The 23,608-nt window shown below is 42.8% G+C and overlaps 1 protein-coding gene across 1 annotated transcript in view; it reads right to left on the reverse strand.

Moving 5' to 3' along the window:
* CCDC92B (coiled-coil domain containing 92B) overlaps positions 1-23,608 on the reverse strand; it is a 128,332-nt gene that overhangs the window by 50,120 nt on the left and 54,604 nt on the right. The window contains exon 3 of the mRNA XM_073667800.1: positions 7,880-7,927. Within this exon, the coding sequence (XP_073523901.1) occupies positions 7,880-7,927 (48 nt within the window). The remainder of the gene's footprint in view (positions 1-7,879; positions 7,928-23,608) is intronic.

The raw sequence follows: 23,608 nt of genomic DNA on the forward strand, positions 1-23,608 counted from the left end.
ACCCGGTCCGTGACCCAGGGCAGTCAATAAAAAGGGGTTATTGATAGGGGATTTATAGTGATTGTAATAAGTTTGTGACGCCACCTGTGGTATGCGGCTAGGGGAGCCGCCGCTGCGGAGCAGGTACTCTGGAGCTGATGTTACTGCAGCAGGGATGGTGTGGCTCTCCACAGGTAGAGCTTAGCTCCAGGGCAGTGTAGATGTTATGGGTTATGCTGAGCGTTGTAGTGCAGGGTATGATGGCGCAGCAATAATCACAGAGACAACGAAGTGCAGTCCTCAGGGTCTTTACTCACGGTTATTGCAGTCCAAGTTACAGGTACCAAAGTAACTTCCCTCATCGTGCTGCGCTTACTCAGGGAGGGGTTCAGTCCACCCTCAGATATCTCCGGAGTACTTAACGCGACCCCCTTCTGTGTCCTTTCTCTGGCTGTCTCCCTGCACCTCATACCAAGTGTCCCAATCCGGTACCTGCGGGCCTTGTCGGGCGACGTCTGTTCCGTCCCCTGGGTCCTCTATAGCTACCTTCTTGGTGAGACTGATATGGACTGTTGGCTGCAGGACTTGAAATACTGCAGCCTCCGGTTTCTAGTTGAGTCATAAAGTTCTCTGCTAGTTGAGGGACCGGTCCCCTTTGTGTGGCCTGACCCCTCCACCTCCCGGTAGATTCGGGCATACGGGTGGCTTCCAGCACTGCCCGTACCCCTGGGGTCCCTTCTTCCGTTCCTGGAGCCCTTCCTGCTCCCTCTCTCCTCTCCTTCAGTCCTGGGCCTCTCCTCAGGCCCTCTGCCTGAGCAGAGCTCCTGCAGAGCCCTGCTCCACTCATCTCACTGTAGACTGTTCTCTCTCTCTCTGCCCACTGTTCTGATCTGACTAAACAAGATGGCTTCTCTATTTATACCTTCCTCTCATGTGCTCCCCTAAGCTACTTCCTCCACCCACATCCACTACATAGCACCTCCCCTCAGCTAGGGACCCGGGACTGTGCTCTCCCTTAGGAGCAATCTCGCCCTACCACCACTGCGGGTATGTGTTGCATGCAGGTGTTAGGGTCCCCAGCTGTACTCCTTCCTTACCTGAGAGTGACATACCACACCTCTGGGTGAGATGCAGTACCTCTGTGGCGATCAAACCCTCAGGGGCGCCACACTAGCACTTTACATACTTCATAATTGAATATAACCAAGTAGCTGACGGGATTTTTATATTTACACTAACAGCAATATCCATGTGTCTACTCTCTTGTATAAATTCATTTGCAACAGTGCTTACTATTTATTATTATTTAGAGCATCTCTATTTTTCACTTGCTCTGTAGATAACATTCTCGTATAATATATGCATATTTATTCATGTAACATATGTTACGTGAATATTATGTTACAATTTGGGAGACTAGTTGTTCCCTTTACGATTTCCACTCTTTTCCCTGACATGCAACCCGGTTTTTAGCTGGTTTTAGTTGTTTTAATTATCTGGCATTGTTCAGTTATCCTATGTTTGTCACCTGTAATAAATAAACTTACCTTGTTTTTCACGGTATATTACATGCTTGGTATCTGCGTACTCATTCTGACCTGGAGAATCATACTGCCAGGTCAATTTTACCATATAGTGAACACGGTAAATAAAAAACTAAAAAAACAATTGTGGAATTGCACTTTTTTTTGTAATTTCACCACACTTGAAATTTTTTTTTTTATTGTTTTCCAGTATACTATGTTGTAAAATCAATGTTGCATTCAAAAGTACAACTAGTCGCGCAAAAAAGAGCACTCATACGGCTATATTGATGGAAAAATAAAAAGTTATGGCTCTTGGAAGAAGGGGAGGAAAAAACAAAAAATTGCCCGGAGGTGAAGGGGTAAATGCCTAACAGCATGTAAATATAAGTATCCATAAAAATGTAATACAATTAAGTTACCCACTGCCAATATCAAAGATAGTAAATGTAGCTATTCAATACTACAAAAGCTCACCCACCAAACACCCGACACGCGTTTCTCAAATGCTTTGATATTTGCTCTGGGCAACTTATTTGTATTACATTTTTATGGATACTTATATTTATTTACATGTTTCTATAATATCGAATATTTATTCTTGTATACTATTTAACTTTATTACATGTGATATTTAACTGTGTGTTCCATACCATTTACTATTGGGGTTCCCACAGCAGGTCATCCACTAATCTGAGTTCTTGTCTGCATTGCTGGACTTAATTTGTATATTACTGTTTTTAGTATTTGTATTTAATAAAGTATATATTTTATGGTAATTTGCATTATTACATTTTGTCCTGGCACAATTTTCTGCCTTGGTTGTACTCTTTTAGAAGTTGCAGCAATTTTTCTTGGTAAAGTAGCAAGTGAATCACCCTGCAGTTCTATTATGGAATCATCAGTACTCCTTGCCCTTGCAGAATTCGAATGTGGAGACTTTCTACAGCTAATCAGGCTAAATCATAACCTTTCTGTTATTTAAGGGACTCAGTCATTTGCAAAAAAATCATTAGCATCTATAAGATACAAAGAAACACCTACCAATTATTATGTCTGGAAACTATCTAGGCCCCCAGAAAAAGGCTCTGACACTGAACTGAACCCCAAGACAATAGGGCTCCCTGTCTGTACTTCCATTGATTAATAGAAAGGTAACACTGTTTAAAAGATTCTTGGATTGAACTGATAATGATGATCAATGTAAGATTGTATATGTAATGACCATAAGTTCATTCTCTCCCATAATGCACTTCAATTTAATCAACAATGATTTCAGCAGTTGTCAGGAACAGAGATGGGGACACTGGTCACACCAATGATTTCCATCCTGTTCCTGGCAGCTTTTGATGAAGATTATATATACTGTATACTGTGAACAATCCTTTTTTAAAAATCTAAATTTAAACTTTTCTACAGATACATTGGCTATACAGTGATAGTCTGGGACGGTGATTCTATCTCATTTGCAAATTTTGTCAAGTTCATCAATCACAATTACGGTAATCATAAAATTAGAGTTTCTTCATTTTAAGGTAGAAGAAAGAAAAAGCATTGATAACCAAAGTCTTTAGGGAGTCTATATTGATTGGGAAATGCCTTGCTTCATTATTGTAGCTACCAATAGATACATATAAAAAGAGCATTGCTCTACAGTATAGTCACTTGGTCACTTTTGAGACTGTGCAGGATATGTATTTCAGATAAAATGACTGTGCAGGATATGTATTTCAGATAAAATAATTGAAATCTATACTGCAGAATTAAAGATTTGGCTAAGTGAAAAGGGGTATCCTGTAAAATGAATTGACCAGTTAATGTATCGTGCTTGGTCACACGACCGTGCAAACTAGGAAAAGAAAATAGGAAAGAGAATAATGATAGATTTGTATTGTCCTTTCAGTATAGATCTACTAGAGAAAGAAGAGGTCATAGATAAGAATTAATGAAGGAAGGAGGAGTCTCCAGCGTTGACTTTAAGATAAAACTTCACATTTATTTGTAAATCTTCATAAAAACTGACATACTGGCATACCACTGAATACCCAGGAAACAAACCAACGCATTTTGACTAAGAAGTCTTAATCATGGTCATGAGCTGACTTTCCATTCCTCCCTTCCCTCTGTCTCCTAATAGATAAGAATTGGTGCATGATTGAATCTGATACTCTTTTAGCAGAAACAGCAGGGTGAAAGCCCATTATGTATTTTGGAGAATCAAGAATACTAACAACCATCTGGTGTGAATGAAAAACCTATCAGCCGACCATGCAGTACATGGTCCGTAATCCCTATAGAACTAGCAAAACCAACAGAAAAAACTTATTTGGAGAGGGAGTTTATACGTAAAAAGAGAAGCCACTAAATAGGGGTGAGTACCTCAATAAACCCATAAGTTATCTCCAAAATAACACAGAAGGGATTTTAATCATAAAAATATATACTTTATTAAAGAGAAATTCATATAATACACAAACAATTTATACAATATAAATAGGGGAAGGATGTGAGGGGAGAGGGCAGCTAGAGAAAAAAGACATCCGACGACACAGGAGGACTTGGAAGTGTCATAAGAACTGTGAGTAAAGACTCGGATGACTGCACCGCACCGCCTCCGTCCATTCTTTCATCTGCGCCATCTTTCCCTCCCTGCACTACAATGCCCAGCGCAACTTACACTACCTACACTGCCCTGGAGCTAGCTCTACCTGTGGAGAGCCACACCATCCCTGCTGCCGTAACACCAGCTCCAGAGGACTGCTCCGCAGCGGCGGCTCCCTTTAGCCGCAATCCACAGGTGGTGTCACGAACTTTCCAAATCCCCTATAAATATTCCCCTTTTTAGTGACCGCCCTGGGCCACGGACCGGGCCAGCCACTGTGATATCCCCCAACCGGCATCCAAAGGCCCGGTTGCTGAGTACCCCACGGCCCTGGGGGCGCGTCATCTTCTGGCGTCACGAACAGGATTTCGTGCCCGTTGCAACAAACAGGATTCCGTGCCCGTTGCCATCGGGTACTGTGCGCCTTTATTGAACTGAACTGTGTGTTAAACTGCGGTGAAGATCGAAGCCATTATCGCTCTGCAGCGCGGGAAGAAGGGCGTAACCGCAGGAACCTGGGAGGTGTAACTGCTAAAGCGCGCGAAGCCCACGACACGCCCCGCCCCTGACGTCGAACCAGGAAGCGTCAGGTCCTGAAAGGAGTCCAGTGGACGCTCTGACGTCAGACGCGAGCGACGCAAGGTCCGAGAAGAAGACCGTCGCCCGCGGAGCTGCGGCCTACCTGATAAGAAGTGAAGGAGGTAGGCTACGGTTCACTAGGTGGGCGCAACCATGGCCAACGACCAGCAAGAAGCCGGAGCACCAGTTAAAGCTCCTGATGCTCAACTCGCGCCCGGTGCTGCTCAGACCGGAGAAGCCGCCCCACCAGCAGGGGTCGCGATTCCAGTCATGCCCATGGCCCTGCCGTACATCCCCGGAGCAAAATGGCTTCCCCAGTTTGACAGAGACATTTTTGTAAATCGGCGGGATGTCGAGCCCCACCTGGAACAAGGCCATCCCGACCGGAACTTGTACCCCGGTGACCGTGTCACCTACACACGACACCACGGGGAACGCGGGTGGTATGCCCTCAAGGTGTACCGCGTGATTGAGGAAGGAGAGGACACGCCCCCGCATTTCATGGCTGATGACCCGGCTGGGTCCAGCAAAAATCAAAAGTACCCCAGGCGGGAACCCCACTACTAGTACAGTAGGTTGGACTAAACTGTATATAGTCACCCGTAAGGGTACAGAAAGTTAAAGTTGTGTTATGTGTGCATAATTACCCGTCAGGGTATACAGACTTCAGGCTGAGGACTGTGAGCAGCCGAGAACTGATTGTGTATATAGTTTTGCACTTCTTAAAGTGCTCCCTATTGGTTTTATAAGTACGATGACATGACCTCAGAAGAAAAACCCGTTTGCCGTGGCGGAAGACGTGGTCCACCACCAGGATCCCCTATGCCCTGCAGCCACGCCCAGGGCCTACGTTGAGGGTTTGCGGATGGGTCCCTCATGCTGCTACATTTGCACTCGGCTACTAGTAAAAAAAGGACACCCTGTTACAGAACATTGTGAAAAGTGTTTTATAATGTTTGATAAATATAACCTGTAACGTTTAAAGTGAAGTGCCTCCCATAAAGGGAAGAAAGTTTTATAATCTTATATATGATGCATCTAAAAATTTGCATGTCTGTAATATACCCTGTTTTTACTCTGTTCCAGCCCGCCGACGTGCTGTGTTTTACCAGGGGGGAATGTGGTGCCCCTGAGGATTCAGTCGCCACAGAGGTACTGCACCTCACCCAGAGGTGTGGTGTCTCCTTCTCTCAGGTAAGGAGGGAGTGCTGCCCGGAACCCCAACACCTGCATCCAACACTACACTGCTCCAGGCCGGCTGGAGGGGCAACATGCATGTGCGCAGCTGCTGAGCCCTGACCCTGGCAGGAGTGGGGGGAACCAAAGAGAGGGGGAACCAGTAGTGGGTGTGGGTGGAGGATGCAGACAGGGGAGCACCATAGTAGGAGGTGTTTAAATGGAAGCCATCTTAGGGTGGCAAGTTAGTCAGTGAAGAAGTGAGTGAGAACAGTCTGTGAGCAGAGTCTCTTTAGGATCTCTGCTCCACAAGTAGGGCCCAGTCTTAGAGGCCCCGGAGGGGAGCAGAGGAGTAGGCTCCGATCTAAAGAAGGGATCCCAGGGGGTATGGCGAGTGCGGGCCGGCACCTGTACGCCCCGAATCTGTCAGAAGACAGAGGGATCGTAGGCCGCAAGAAGGGGACCGGCCCCTGGTCCAGCCGTGTTACTCCAGGTCTCTGCTGGGAAAACTGGAGGCTTCTGGCTTATATAGTCAGTTGCCGAAGCCTCATTCTAATCCCCGTGAGGGTCAAGCAGGTCCGGGAACTCCGACGACACAGGAGGGACTTCAGAGCACCCGAGCGGGATTGAGAGTGGGAAGCGCAGGGCAGGAGGGAGAAAGACCCAGCGTGAAGACGGTCTAGCTAGGAACACAAGAAAGTGGGGTTCTGTCAGGTACTCCTAATCTGCCTGAGGAAGTGCTGAACCCCTGCCTGGTGAAAGCAGCGCGACGTGGGAGGCTGACACCTGTACAGTGCACCAGTGAAACTGTCATAAGAACTGTGAGTAAAGACTCGGATGACTGCACCGCACCGCCTCTGTCCATTCTTTCATCTGCGCCATCTTTCCCTCCCTGCACTACAACGCCCAGCGCAACTTACGCTACCTACACTGCCCTGGACCTAGCTCTACCTGTGGAGAGTCACACCATCCCTGCTGCTGTAACACCAGCTCCAGAGGACTGCTCCGCAGCGGCGGCTCCCTTTAGCCGCAATCCACAGGTGGCGTCACGAACTTTCCAAATCCCCTATAAATATTCCCCTTTTTAGTGACTGCCCTGGGCCACGGACCGGGCCAGCCACCGTGATATCCCCCAACCGGCATCCAGAGGCCCGGCTGCCGAGTACCCCACGGCCCTGGGGGCGTGTCAAGTGAAATCTCCAAGCTGTGTTGGGCTGAAGCCAGAGAGCAACACTGGAGGACTGGTGTAGCTGAGACTTCACTGTGCTACCTGGAGTGGGCAAAGCCTCACTGGCTAAAGGACTCTGTTATACTTTATCATTTGCTTTCCCGTTAACCCCTAGAGGGACTGTTTATTTTTATGGGATGCTGCTTGAGTTTATGCCACACAATAAACCCCCAGGAAGTTTACCCAAACCGTGTGTCCTGTGTCTGCCTCTGGAGAGCCGTGCAAGACACATTACCACACATTATTGAGATGACCAGCATATAAAGCAGTGACATTATCCAAACTACAGCAAGCAGCCCAATAAGTGACATAAATCTGGAATCAGGGTCTCTGTCCCTATTTTATTCTGCCCTGAGATTGAGAAGCCTAAATCTTGTGACAAGTTCCGTAGGAAAGAAACAGAAATATTGTTTTCTATTCTGAGTGATAATTCAACATTTAGTATCATAAAAACACTCAACACAATTGTTTCAGTATTATTTCTTTTGCTCTCTAGTAGAATAACTACAAGAAGCGTTCTCATTACTGAGCCTTTTTATTCTTTTACTACCCTACACCATCAGACACAATCCCATTAACCCTCCTCCCATTTCACCAGAATAAATATATTAACCAATAAATTAATCTAGATCAATGACTAACCCTAATTCCCCTTATGTGCGCGATGTGGTATCTGTATGATACTGACCAAGCGAGTATGATGGAGGCAGCATTATCTATCTTTTCTTTATGATACAGTGAGAGGGAGCAAGAGAGAGTGAGAGACAGACTTATAGAAAGAGAGTTACAAACCTTGCTGAAAGTTCTCCACTTCTTTTTCTTCAAGGTTCTGAGTTAATTCTGAAAAAAAACCCACATAAAATAATTACTACAGTCAGCAAATCCATAAAAACTACTTTTAGTAACCCAACTATTCTTTAAAGGGAAACTGTCATATGTTCATGCTGCCCAAACCATTTGGCAACATGAATTAGAGCCTTGCTGCACGATTGTAACTAGGTATGTTCTTCTCTGAGAATCTGGAAAGTTTCAGAGAAAACATAGTTTGATCCTCAGTCATATTCTAGACTTTAGACTAGTCTAGAATGTTCTAGACTCGGACAAGCTGGTCCCCGGCGGCTTCTCCCTGGTGGCAACCCTGGATTGACAGGTCTCCGACTATACGAGTATTTAGGCATAGACTTTTTTATCCAGGGCAGCGGGTTTGGAGAAGCCGCCGGGACCCGGCTGTCTGACTAGTCTACAGCGAGGTCTCAGCGGCATTTAAAGTATGTTTTTCTCTGAGACGCCGCAGCCTGGGCATGTGTTATCTGTCAGGTTCTCTTTAATAATATGAGCATGGAGAAGTATAATGTTTGTATATAAGTTTTATGTCGATTTGATTAATTGCTGATTGTATTAAGCAAGTACATATGGCCATGTGTATGACCAAGATATAGCCTGTGCTGCCTCGCCTTTTATCATGGGGGTCTGCTGCATCCTGCAGTGCATTAGTAATGTGACCAGGTATTGGTAAGTATGGCCTTTCTTTCTCTGCTGTTTTTAGGATTTATGTTCTTTTCAGCTAATTGCTTTTAATTTAGATAAGCTTGCATATTTTTCCTAAAATAGTAACTAATAATTCATATTTTTTTCATCTTTACAGGCTCTGTAGTGTTGATGGTGGGAATTTGAGATGTCTGTCCTTGTGGGGTGCGCTTATAGATTGTTGGGCAGCCCACTTGATCTAATAGAATTGGCTTTACCAATAGGCTATATGCTGGAACGGTGCATTACACGTATCTGTGCGACTGGCACCTTATAGAAGCCTTATCCGAGTGTATTTGTAATACTAAGAACCCCACCTCCCAAAGCTTGGTAGGTGTGTGACTGCTTGTTCAACAGTATTTTGAACTGGTGGCTTTTATTTTTTGCAGTTTTTCTGGGAGAGTCCGTAGTCTTTTTTGTCATTCTATTTCCCATTAGACTTTTTCTATAGGAATTGAAAAATATAAAGAAAAAATAATCATGTAGTTACAAAGTGCAATAAAAAACATTTTCAGTTCATGGTATTTTTTTTAAAAGTGAAAAAGAAATCTTTTAGAAATTGGTGTAATATATGCAAGATCTTACATGCAAATGAACTGAAGGTGGAAGCCACTTAAAAATATGGGCAATCAATAAGAAATAGTAACAGCTATTTTCCTCCTCTATCCAGCTGCCCTCTGAGAATAACATTTCAAGGAACACAGATTTCATCTTGACATTCCCCCAGTACAGCAGAATTATGGCAATTTAACATATTGCGCGATTATGACTTTAGTCACGTCCAGCTGGAATGGGAAGAGGATTTCATTTGGGTAGTTCAGGCAATTGGTTTCATGATAAAGACTTCAGCCTGAATTCTATGATTCAGCGGGGTAGTTTATAAGTGACTGAGACTGCGCTGAAGGCATGAACATATCATAATGTGATTAACTCTTAATCATATGCTTTGCTTCCTAATTCCTAGTGAAACACTGTGAAAGCTTATGACAGTTAAAGTGACAGCAGGGGATCTGCACAGAACTCCTCATGTAGTGTCTGACGATAAGATCTGGTGACCTCGTTCTCTGAGTACTGAAGACTATTCAGACTGGGAAATCAAAATGGAAAATCCCACTGAGTTGTACAGCTCTCTGCTGATGTAGGAGAATTGATTGTTCTCTTCCAGTATAAATCCCAAAGTCTGTGATATCCTGAGTTGCAAAACAGAATATTAAGCACAGATCTAAATTACATTCATAGCTGCATTACCAAAGAATATTTAATGGGTTAAATCTGAACATAAAGGGGTTGTTCAAGCTTAGGGCACAAGTTTTCAGTCACTCTATGTGACTGCAGACTTGTGAATCCTCACAGCGCGCATTAGGCATGCTGTCAGGATCCACAGGAGCGGGCAAGGTGCATGACCGCAAGTAAGCAATGTAGTAACGTACAGACTAGACGTGCGTGAACTTACTCAATACGAGTGAATTGAGTGAGGCCGGACACGTCTAGTCAGAATATGGACGGAAGTATGCAAATCGCATATTTACGGTAACATGCTCCACCGATGGGACCAACACTGATCATCACATTGGGACATTTTTACCCTGACAGGTAACTTTTATCCCTGGTACAAGATGTTGTGGCAGGTCCAACACCCAACCACAGCTCCATTCATTCTCTATGGGGCTGATGGAAAAAGCCGAGCATATTGTGTGCCAGCCTCGTAGGTAGTGAAGTGCAGGTTAAGTATGAGCTCTGCCGATCCGTTCTAATGATAATAAAAGTGTCACCTTAGTTCTGAACCATTATCCGTATCCCTGCTTGCTATCAGAGACTTTCATGGGTAATTTTGTTTTGTGGCTCCACTCCGATCAAAAACAGACATGCCTCCGGACTTGTGACTAGGACCATAGACTATAATGGGTAAGTGTTCTATCCAGGATAATCACAGATAGAACAATTATGTGAATCACAGACATCTGAATGAAGCCTAAAGCTGAAAACCGTTAAAAAAATAATAATCTGACGCGCCCCCAGAGCCGTGGGGTACTCGGCAGCCGGGCCTATGGATGCCGGTGGGGGATATCACGGTGGCTGGCCCGGTCCGTGGCCCAGGGCGGTCACCAAAAAGGGGGGTTATTTACAGGGGATTTGTGAAGTGTTTGTGACACCACCTGTGGAATGCGGCTAAAGGGAGTCGCCGCTGCGGAGCTGTCCTCTGAGGCAGATGTTAGGGCAGCTTACGGTGGAACGGCTCCCCACAGTGTGAATAGGGTGGGTTGCGCTGGGCGTTGTAGTGCCGGGAGGCAAGAGGGTGCAGATGAAAGAATGGACGGAGGCAGTACGGTGCAGTCATCCGAGTCTTTACTCACAATTCTTATGACCGTTCCACTGGTGCACTGTACGGGTGCTAGCCTCCCACGTCGCGCTGCGTTCACCAGGCAGGGGTTCAGCTCTTCCTCAGGCAGATTAGGAGTACCTGACAGAACCCCACTTTCTTGTGTTCCTAGCTAGACCGTCTTCACGCTGGGTCTTTCTCCCTCCTGCCCTGCGCTTCCCACTCTCAATCCCGCTCGGGTGCTCTGAAGTCCCTCCTGTGTCGTCGGAGTTCCCGGACCTGCTTGACCCTCACGGGGATTAGAATGAGGCTTCGGCAACTGACTCTGAAAGCCAGAAGCCTCCGGTTTTTCCAGCCGAGACTTGAAGTTACACGACTGGTCCAGAGGCCGGTTCCCACTCTTGCAGACTACGATCCCTCTGTCTTCTGACAGATTCGGGGCGTACGAGTGCTGCCCCGCACTCGCCGTACCCCCTGGGATCCCTTCTTTAGATCGGAGCCTACTCCTCTGCTCCCCTCCTGGGCCTCTAGGACTAGGCCCTACTTGCGGAGCAGAGCTCCTAATGAGACTCTGCTCCCTGACTGTCTTCCTGAGCTGTTCTTCTGAACTGAACTGTCACCCTAAAATGGCTTCCTTTTATATACCTACTGTTAAAGTGCTCCCCTAAACTACTTCCTCCACCCACCCCCACTACTGGTTCCCCCTACCCTTGGGTTCCCCCCACTCCAGCCAGGGTCAGGGCTCAGCAGGAAACACAATGCATCTTGCCCTTCCAGCCGGCCTGGAGCAGTGTAATGTTGAATGTGGGTGTTGCGGTTCCGGGCAGCACTCCCTCCTTACCTGAGAGAAGGAGACACCACACCTCTGGGTGAGGTGCAGTACCTCTGTGGCGACTGAACCCTCAGGGGTGCCACAAATTCTCAGAGCTGCTGAAGCTAAACTGTCTTTTTTTATGCTTAAGGCTGGGGCTATACTACAACTTTGCCGGCGACACCTGTAGCGTGGCCATAGTTTGCCAGGGTTAGCTGCTATATAGTGGCGCAATATAAGTAAAATAGAGTCACATTGTGACCCGGAGGGGACTGTGACTGCAAAAAGCAAGTTGCTATAAAAACAATGCAGTTATACTTCTTGTGACTAGGTCTCAGTCCCCTGAGGGTTGCAATGCTAACCCATTCACTTGTATTGCACTATTGCTACCAACAATCAGGATTTTTGGGTGCTATCAATCAAGGGCAAATTTATAATCCATTCAGTTTAAAAAAATGGTGTTTTTATTACTATCTGTAAAATGCGTTTCAAGGTTGATCTGACCTCTTCTTTAGGCCACGTTCACACATTCAGTATTTGGTCAGTATATTAGATCAGTATTTAAGCCAAAACCAGGAGTAGAACCATCAGAGGAAAAGTATAAAAGAAACACATCACCACTTCTGTATTTATCACCCTCTTCTGGTTTTGGCTTTGGCCTTAGGAACATAATAATTACAAAGGATATCACTTTTTAAACGTGCACAAAAGCGATGTAACATGCAACAATATGCAAACGTGCAGATTAGTATTTGACTGATGTATATCTGAATATTGCTGTACATTGGAAATATGACTGATTCTAGGTATAGATTTGTTTTGACACAAGGGTTACCCTCAGTAAAAGCAGTTAGTGGCTTCATTTGACTTGCCCTTATTGGCAGCACCCAAAAATCCTGCTTTCTGCTGTTTTGGTGCATGTGCACGGAGGAATATTTTTACTTTGGACCTGATGATTATTATAGTTTTCAGGCGGGATCCGACGCCACAGACACCGATACGAGAACGTCAGTGTTGTGTCTGCCTGAATTTGTATTAGTTTGGATAGAAACCGTCCAACCGTCCAGAAATTCCAGGACTGTCTGTAAAATAGGGCATTTTTTTTTACCTGTCTGTAAAAATAAAATTACGGTGTCTGTGATTTTTTTCTAGCTGAAGAAACTAAGGCTATGTTCACACATTCAGTATTGGGTGAGTTTTTGTACCTGAGTATTTGTAAGTCAAAACAAGGAGTGGGTGATAAATACAGACGTGGTGACGGGTTTCTATTATACTTTTCCTCTGATTGTTCCTCCTGATTTTGGCTTACAAATATAGGGAAAATATATAACCTTCACACTCCTTATCTATTAACTGCTAAAATATTTATAGCCAGAACTGTTTATCTCTTCCATAATAACTCTGCTTTTCATCACCTGTCTTACCTATTGCATTATTTCTGTGTCTTATTGTGTATAAATGTGTGACTCTTCAGATTTTGTGGTATACTATGCCTGATGAAGAGACTTGCGTAGTCTCGAAAGCTTGCAATCTGTTACCATCTTTTCAGTTAGCCATTAAAAGGTATCAACCACTGAGGACTCTCAAATCTAAATATTTGGCTTACAAATACTGATGTAAAATACTGACCAAATACTGAACGTGTGAACGTGGCCTTATACAGATTATTTTGATAGTGATTATCATCATTTTACAGTTTCCAGTGAATGCAGCTGATGTCTTCACATCAGAATTATGGGCTGTAGACAAGGATCACTTATAATCATAATGATTTCTTATAGTTTTCCAAGTGCCCATAAAAAATATTGTCTGTCTGTGATTTTTTCATTGAAATAAAAAATAAAATTTGAAGTTGACAATGCTTGTTACATTCCCACGATGAGTATTTGGTGAGTTTTTGATGTTACAGATTTTCTGCAGCCATTTCCGCATTACTTGGATTTTATCATTATGTTTTGGAGTGGTTTTTTTACATAAATTCTTATGGCGTTTTTGTCTCTTTTTGGTATGTCATGCATTACATAAAGCTGCTTTGCTTCTGATACTTCTTGATATTTGGCTTTTACAAAACTTTATTTACACAGTCATGTGCAAATTACACGTATTTTAGAGCTTTTCCGCAGCTGTTAAGGTAAGTTCACAAGATGAGTATTTGGTGAGATTTTGACACTGAGTATTTTCTCTGTGCAACAAAATCAGCATCTTACAGTTCCACCAAAGTGGATGGAATTTCGGGGTCTTTCAGACGTCCGTGTTTCGAGTACGTGTAGTGTCCGTTTCCACATGCACTGAAGACACTGACACAAGTAGACCCATTCAAATGAATTGGTCTGCACATATGTCAGTGTGTTTTCAAGGACCGTATGTCCGTGGGAAAAACACGGTGACATGTCCGTTTTTTACCCGCAGCATGGGCCACAAAAGCTCCCACACACATCCACACTGATGGCACATGGATGACATTCGTGTGACACGTACCGGCGCCTGGGAATAAGTGTTACAGTTAGCGCTGGTCCCAAGTCCTGGGTGCTGTAGGCATCTGTCATCATTGTCCCCTGTCGGCGCTGTGATCAGCATGAGAAAGGGACAATGTTGAGAGTAGTATTCTGCTCCCTCTGTGTTCAAAACCTGCAAAAATAAGAATAAATTAAAAAAATCCTTACACTCACCTGTCCTAAGTGTCCACCGCTGTAATCCATCTCACCGCTCACGCTGAGGAGCCAGGGAGAATGTCTCGCTCCAGTGAGCAGGCCCCGGAGCTGCGCCAAGCTCACCGAGCGGCGTGAGCGGTCAGATGAATTACAGCATTGGACACTTAGGACAGGTGAGTAGTAGAACTTTTTTTATTTTATTCTGATTTTTAAAGGTTTTGAACACAGCGGGAGCAGAATACTGCTCTCAACATTGTCCCCTGCTGGCGCTGATCGCAGGCCTCATAGAAATCTCATACCCACTGTGCTTTTTTTCCACGCTGTATAAACTGACTTGTGGTTTGAAATCCACAACATATCAATTTCTCTCGTGGGTACGCTGAGTTTTATGTATGGATTTTCCTCATAGAATTGCATTAAATGTGGAAAATCCGCATTTGCTTTTTTGGGGTTTCCTCTGTGGAAAAGCACTAAAATCTCATGTAATCAGCACATGACTATGTCAAAAAATGTTGTAAAATTTTGTCAAAGACAAATACCAGAAAGTATCAGAAACAAAGCAGTTTTATTTAATACATGACACACCAACACATGAGACAAAAACCACAGTACAATGCAATAAAAATGCACTAGAAAAATGCAAGTAACTAAATGTTTCTTAAAGGTCAGAAATGCGACAGAAAATCTGCAACATCAAAAACTCACCAAATATTCATTGTCGGGACATAGTCTAACCCAATCTCAGGATTTTTTAGGTTACTGAACTATGGAGAGCTTCTTGTTTTTATATATGATGCTAAAGTGTTGACAGTGACTGTCAATATGCAAAAATGGTGGCTGCAGCAAAACAGAAAAATGCCAGTATCTCTGTATAAAACATAATTAGTAAATGTTTGCTGCTACTCTAACTTCTGATTTCCTTATATACAGACATTTTTTTCAATATTGGGTGAAAATCCTTTTTAATATTATTCTCATAACCCTAGTCTAGACATCATGACTATTGGCTGTTTTCTTATTTTATCTGAAGAATACCCCAGTTGTGGACCAATTTCTGTCCATTTATACATTATTCGTTAATTATCTATGATCTTTTAAACATGGGTATTAAGCCAGGCAAACAAAATGTTTTTTTTTTTCCAAAAATGTGGCCCTGAGCAACCGGTAAGGTTTACTATTATGCAGAATACAGAAAAGGGGACGAAGAACATTATCTGGTCGTACTGTTTCCTGTATGGTCAGACAGTGCTCAGTGAATGAATTTTTTGTCTGACTACTGGCACTGAGATTATAGACTACTAGAAACCTGTATTGCTGCTTATATCCCAAAGGAAACAAACGATTGGGCCTTTTAATAATTAACCCTTTAGGCTACATTCACACAGTCGTTTCCATTTTTACATCCTTCAAAAATAGACCGCTTTTTCCACATGTGGTTTTTCTCATGGATTTTTTAAAAAAACTAGTAAACTGTCTGAGATTTTTTTCCATTGAAATTTAGCAGTGGATCAGTTAAAGGGAACCTGTCATGTTAAAAAAATGCTATTAATCTGCAGATATGGGGTTAATATAATATAATCACGCCCCCGACACTGATTGACAGCATGCTTATAAGTAGGGCTGACTGTTAGTCAGTGCCGGCGGCGCGGTTATAGCTGCCGCTCTCTATACACAGAGCGGTGACTGAACCGGCACCGACACCACTAGTATGACTGAGTGCTGCCGGAAGGAATAAAGTTCTTTTTCTACAAGCAGTGGGGCTCTAAGTGCGGGGAGTCGGGCTGTGTCAGAACACTATTAACACCCTTTCCGACATGTGTCGTACATAGCCAGTGAGCATTTCTGCTACACACAAGCGATTTGATGATCACAGCTTCTAGTCTTCGATGGAGACCATTGAAGAATGCAAAAAACAAAAAAAAATGTTTAAAACTATTAAAAAAATAAAAAAGTTTAAATCATCCCACTTTTGCCCCATTAAAACAATAAAAAAAAAATCAAATATACAAATATATGGTATCGCCGAGTTCAGAATCGCTCGATCTATCAATATAAAAAAAGAATTAATCTGATTGGTAAACTGTGTAGTGAGAAAAAAATCAAAACGCCAGAATTAAGTTTTTTTGGCAGCCGCAACATTGCAATAAAATGCAATAACAGGCGATCAAAACATTGTATCTACCCCAAAATGGTATCAATAAAAATGTCAGCTCGGCGCGCAAAAAATATGCCCTCATCTGGCCCCAGATCCCAAAAATTGGAGACACTACGGGTCTCAGAAAATGGCAACTTTTTATTTTTTATTTTTTTAACAATCTGTGGATTTTCTTTTCACCACTTAAATAAAAATGAACCTACACATGTTTGGTATCAACAAACTCGTAATGACATGGGGATTCATAATGGCAGGTCAGCTTTAGCATTTAGTGAACATGGAAAAAAAAAACAAAAGACAACTGCGGAACCGCACTTTTTTTTGCAATTTCACCGCACTTGGAATTTTTTTCCCGTTTTCCAGTACATGATATGGTAAAACCAATGGTTTTGTTCAAAAGTACAACTTGTCCCGCAATAAATAAGCCCTAACATGGCCATATTGACCGAAAAATAAAAAAGTTATGGCTCTGTGAAGAACGGGAGCAAAAAACGAAAGCACAAAAACGGAAAATGGCCAGGGGGAGAAGGGGTTAACCTGCAGATTAACTGCAAGCTAATAGTGTTTTTTCACAAGGCAGGTTCCCTTTAAAAATGGTTGAAAAACTGATCTAAAACATTTTTTGACAGATCGCTAAAGGCTTTAACGGAGTTTAACGGAATGGACATAAGTATCTGTTAAAAAAATGGATGTGTGAATGGTCTCATGAAACTTTCCAGCTAAATCTGGAATCCCTTGTGTCTTCTTGCAAGGATGAATGATCCTCGTGAGATGTGTTTCCTAGAAGTACTTGCTGTTGTCTGATTGTTTTCCTCCTCCCTGAGGTTATTCACCCGATGTCTTCCTTTGTTTTAGCTAATGGAAAAACTGATGAAATGTATATAGTCTACTGTTTATTGCTCTTCATGTGAAAGATGGAGTTTTAATATCCTTCAAGGATTAACCACTAGATGCCAAGTGCCTATGTTAATTGAGTTGGTACATGCAGTCCTTGCTTATTCCCTCTTCTTCAAGTAGCCTCTTCAGAGAGAAAGAGGTCAAGAACTATAGTGCCACCTACTGGAAGTAGCAATTCTAAAAGTCAATATTGATTCTACACTGACTAGCACAGCTGTGAACTGGGCACGCCCCCTGGGCTGTCCTGTTCACAGCTGTGGGGGGAGCCAGGCACCACCTTATTGCTGTCTAGGGCAGTACTATTAATGTCAGGCTACTGTGCTGTTCTCACCACTGGAAGAAGTCACCGCTACAGCCCTACTCTGAGTGGGGAGAGCTGCGTTGCATAGGCAACTTCTTCCAGCGGTGAGATCAGGTCGGTATTAGTAGTACAATGTCAGGCTGCTGACCGGTGCTCACCGCCGCTTTCATCGCAGTGTTCAGAGCACAGCAGTGTAATATGCACGCTGCTGTTCTCTAAACACTGACGCAGCTCTGTTCAGTCAGTATAAAGACTCATTCAGACGTTCCTGCATTACAGACATCTGAATGAGGGCTTTAAATGACTGAGTGGAGCCATGTATCTAAAGTCATCACGTGTGATGCAGCCCGCTGAGCCATGTATTTAAGGCTATTATGCATGATGCGTTCCACTGACCATGTTATTAAGCCCATCGTTTGTGATGCAGCCATGTATCTAAGCCTGTTAATGTATCAGGCAGTACACTGAGCCATGCATCTAAGTCCATCATGTATGATGCAGTCCACTGAACCTTGTATCTAAGCCCGTGATTTGTGATGCAGCTGTTTATTTAAAGCCGTCATGTGTCATGCAGTCCGCTGAGCTGTGTATCTAAGCCCATCATGTGTGATGCAGTCCGCTAAGCTATGTATCTAAGCCCATCATGTGTAATGCAGTCCGCTGAGCTGTGTATCTAAGCCCATCATGTGTGACGCAGTCCGCTAAGCTATGTATCTAAGCCCATTATGTGTAATGCAGTCCACTGAGCTGTGTATCTTAGAATGTCATGTGTGATGCAGTGCACTGAGCTGTGTATCTTAGAATGTCATGTGTGATGCAGTGCACTGAGCCATGTATCTAAGCCCAGCATGTGTGATGCAGTCCACTGAGCAGTGTATCTAAGAACGTCATGTGTGATGAACTCAACTGGGCCGTGTGTATATAATTTTTAAATGAACTCATAACATTTTTCAATTGTTGAAAAAATATTTTGCTTGATGACAAATTCTCTTTAAAGCGCTTTGCCACATGACTTAAGATAAGAAACTTTACCCCTTAAACCCACGGTCAAAGGCCTCTCACCCAGCTAAACCAGTCAATCTATTTTACTCGCTTATATAGCACCATTAATTCCACAGCACTTTACAGACATTATCATCACTCTCCCCATTAGACCTCACAATCTAATTTCCCCCTGAGTATGTTTTTGGAGTGTAGGACGAAACCCATGCAAGTATGGACAAAAAATACAAACTCCCTGCTGATGTTGTCCTTGGTAGGATTTGAACCCAAGACTGCAGCGCAACAGTGCTAACCACTGAGCCACCATGCTGTTCCATCTCCTGCTTTGCACTGATGAGGGGCAAACACCCTGAAACACATCTGGTTTCTGATCTGATTATCCTAAGTAATGTGGCAAAGCTCTTTTAAGATCGATATAGACTTTTAGGATTGTTACATCCAATAGGGGGCACTAAAGGTCCTGATGTCATTCACTCTTAAGAGGCTACCTGCATATTTAAATTCTCAGAGGAGAATTTTTCAGCTATCCTACTCCTCAAGTCCAAGGGTTACCAGGTATAAGGTCAGCATGATGGCCTCATATACAATACATTCAGTGGTGGACACAGACAGAAAAGGGCCCCTGTGTAAAAACAATTTATGGGCCCTTTGCAGTCCAATAGCTCATCGGAGGTGATAGTGAGCCCCTATACCTGTCTGCCCCTAAATACAATGCAGCCTACTCATGCTCACAGTGTAAGGCCTCATTCACATGTCCGTGTTGTATGTATATGTTTTATCAGTTTTTTTCATGGATATGACACTTACTCATTATAGTTTATGGTGCTATTCACATGTCTGTCTTTTTTCACGGACCATGTGTCCATGCAAAACAAACATATTCGTTTTTTCAGGCAGTCAGGTCAATACAAGTGTAGGGGACCATGAAAAACACATCAGTGTGCCATCCGTGTGCTGTCCATATTTAACTTTGCAAAGTATAGGAGAAGCATTGTAATTTCTTTATTCCATCCATGAAAACACTAATGACACACTGATGGTAAAAAATTCACACACGGATGACACACTAAAGCAAAACACTGATTGACACTGGTACTATTTTTTAAACGGACGTGTAAATGAGGCCTTAACATCTTGACGTCCCCACTGAGGCTAGTAATTAGTTGTCGAAGTTACACAGGTTAACGTGAAAATCATTATGCTTTGTTTTGTTTTTTTGCTAATTTTGTGTCTATTAAGGGTTAATTTAAGGACCCGGAGCTTCCCCTTAAGTCAGAATATTGAAAGTGCTTTTAATGAGTTGAAAAGCTTTATCTTTCAACCCTGAAGAAAACCAAAGATCTAATGTAACAACAATCTATAAAAATGCCACAGCTCTGAAAATATAAGGACTTGCAGAGTCGATATACAAACATAAATGGAACATAGATACTGTGAGACTGGATCAATAAAGAGTCATCACAAGGGCAAAAATGAACAAAGACAGATGATAAAGGAGATAATAGTTCAGTCTGCAAATTGCCAACACTACAAAATGAACTGTTACTGTATTAAACCCGGAGTCAGATGCCATAAACCAGGGATGTCAAACTCAAACACACAGAGGGCCAAAATGAAAAACTTGGACAAAGTCGCGCGCCAACCAGTATACAGTATAATGGGCCCCACAGAGTTCTCTATACAGAATAATGGGCCCCACATGGTCCTCCATACAGAATAATGGACATACACTGCCGTTCAAAAGTTTGGGGTCATTTAGAAATTTCATTATTTTTGAAAGAAAAGCACATTTTTTTTCAATCAAGCTAACATTAAATGAATCAGAAATACACTCTATACATTGTTAATGTGGTAAATGACTATTCTAGCTGCAAACATCTTGTTTTTATTGCAATATCTACATAGGTGTATAGAGGCCCATTTCCAACAACCACCACTCCAGTGTTTTAATGGTACATTGTGTTTGCTAACTGTGTAAGAAGGCTAATGGATGTTTAGAAAACCCTTGCACAAGTATGTTAGCCCAGCTGAAAATGGTTTGGCTGATTTGAGAAGCTATAAAATTGACCTTCCTTTGAGCTAGTTGAGAATCTGGAGCATTACATTTGTTTGTTCTATGAAACTCTCAAAATGGCCAGAAAAAGAGAACTTTAATGTTAAACTCGACAGTCTATTCTTATTCTTAGAAATGAAGGCTATTCCATGCGAGAGATTGCCAAGAAACTGAAGATTTCCTACAACGGTGTGTACTACTCCCTTCAGAGGAGAGCACAAACAGGCTCTAACCAGAGTAGAAAGAGAAGTGGGATGCCCCGCTGCACAACTGAGCAACAAGACAAGTACATTAGAGTCTATAGTTTGAGAAATCGTAAATCGAAATAGTACACGCAAAACGCCAGTGTCAACTAGAGATGAGCGTTGTTCTACTCGAACTGTTCGCCAATCTCAAATTCGAGCTGTTTTGGGCGGTGTTCGAGCCGTTCGGCGAACACGAACAATTTGAGAAAAATTCGGCTGTTCGAGGTTATGTTCGATAACTGTTCGTGCACCAAAATCATAACTGGATTTTTTCTCAGTAATGATGAAAATTAATGTTAATACGCAGTTTGAGTGTACAGCGGGGTGGGGGGAGGGGCAGGGGATGGATCTCTGCAGGAACAATGAAGATCTCCATTTTTTTTTCTCTTTCCCGCATTTGCAGTGGGGAGGTGCAATCTGTCAGCCTATCAGCAGCGCACACACGGAGCGAAGTGCTTTTTTTCACACAAGCAAGGGCATGTGTCATTGGCAGTGTATGTCACATGTCCTTGCCCTATAAGACCAAGCCATTTTCCCCGTCGCCACCATTTTCTCACTGCTGCAGCTGCGTGTTAGACGGCACCGCTGTTGCTGTGTGCGCTATACCTTGTTAATTTCAAGCCAATTTTCGCACAAATCTACAGATAGCTTGGGAGTAGGGAATAGTTGTGATTGCAGTCCTTTTAAGGACTAGGTTACAGCATTTCCTACGACTTTTATCAGGCAGGTCTGTGCTCTTAAATAGATAGATTGTGGGAGTAAAGACTAATTGTAATTGGAGTCCTTTTCAGGACTAGGTTACATCAGTTCCTATCAGTTTTTGCCAGGCAGGTCTGTGCCAGTGCTGTGCAAGTTTTTTTCACAGCATTTGGCTGAATCTAGCAAAGCTAATCCTTTTTGGCCTATTGCAGAGTGTGTTAGTCAGTGGAGTAGCCTATCTGTGTTGCAAGATATACCACCTGTGTATAGAATACCAATTTTTTTACTGCACCTAGTGAAGTAAAATCTTTTGGGCATAGCATCATTCTATTAGTCCATCTATACTGACCTCCATCAGGTTGCAAATTGAATATAATTTTTTTCTGCATCTAGCTCTGAAAAAATATTGGGCTTCTAGCTGTGTGTGGGACTTGTTCTATTAATCCATCTATACAGACCTCCATCAGGTTGCAAACTGAATATATTTTTTTCTGCATCTACCTCTGAAAAAATATTGGGCTTCTAGCTGTGTGTGGGACTTGTTCTATTAATCCATCTATACAGACCTCCATCAGGTTGCAAACTGAATATATTTTTTTCTGCATCTACCTCTGAAAAAATATTGGGCTTCTAGCTGTGTGTGGGACTTGTTGTATTAGTCCATCTATACTGACCTCCATCAGGTTGCAAACTGAATATATTTTTTTCTGCATCTACCTCTGAAAAAATATTGGGCTTCTAGCTGTGTGTGGGACTTGTTGTATTAGTCCATCTATACTGACCTCCATCAGGTTGCAAGCTGAATATATTTTTTTCTGCATCTACCTCTGAAAAAATATTGGGCTTCTAGCTGTGTGTGGGACTTGTTCTATTAATCCATCTATACAGACCTCCATCAGGTTGCAAACTGAATATATTTTTTTCTGCATCTAGCTCTGAAAAAATATTGGGCTTCTAGCTGTGTGTGGGACTTGTTCTATTAATCCATCTATACAGACCTCCATCAGGTTGCAAACTGAATATATTTTTTTCTGCATCTACCGCTGAAAAAATATTGGGCTTCTAGCTGTGTGTGGGACTTGTTCTATTAATCCATCTATACAGACCTCCATCAGGTTGCAAACTGAATATATTTTTTTCTGCATCTAGCTCTGAAAAAATATTGGGCTTCTAGCTGTGTGTGGGACTTGTTGTATTAGTCCATCTATACAGACCTCCATCAGGTTGCAAACTGAATATATTTTTTTCTGCATCTACCTCTGAAAAAATATTGGGCTTCTAGCTGTGTGTGGGACTTGTTCTATTAATCCATCTATACAGACCTCCATCAGGTTGCAAACTGAATATATTTTTTTCTGCATCTACCTCTGAAAAAATATTGGGCTTCTAGCTGTGTGTGGGACTTGTTCTATTAATTCATCTATACAGACCTCCATCAGGTTGCAAACTGAATATATTTTTTTCTGCATCTACCTCTGAAAAAATATTGGGCTTCTAGCTGTGTGTGGGACTTGTTCTATTAATCCATCTATACAGACCTCCATCAGGTTGCAAACTGAATATATTTTTTTCTGCATCTACGTCTGAAAAAATATTGGGCTTCTAGCTGTGTGCGGGACTTGTTGTATTAGTCCATCTATACTGACCTCCATCAGGTTGCAAACTGAATATATTTTTTTCTGCATCTACCTCTGAAAAAATATTGGGCTTCTAGCTGTGTGTGGGACTTGTTGTATTAGTCCATCTATACTGACCTCCATCAGGTTGCAAACTGAATATATTTTTTTCTGCATCTACCTCTGAAAAAATATTGGGCTTCTAGCTGTGTGTGGGACTTGTTCTATTAATCCATCTATACAG

Source organism: Phyllobates terribilis, unplaced genomic scaffold, assembly GCF_046119375.1.
Source record: "Phyllobates terribilis strain yellow unplaced genomic scaffold, ASM4611937v1 Scaffold_2__4_contigs__length_985480577, whole genome shotgun sequence".
Classification (NCBI taxonomy): domain Eukaryota; kingdom Metazoa; phylum Chordata; class Amphibia; order Anura; family Dendrobatidae; genus Phyllobates; species Phyllobates terribilis.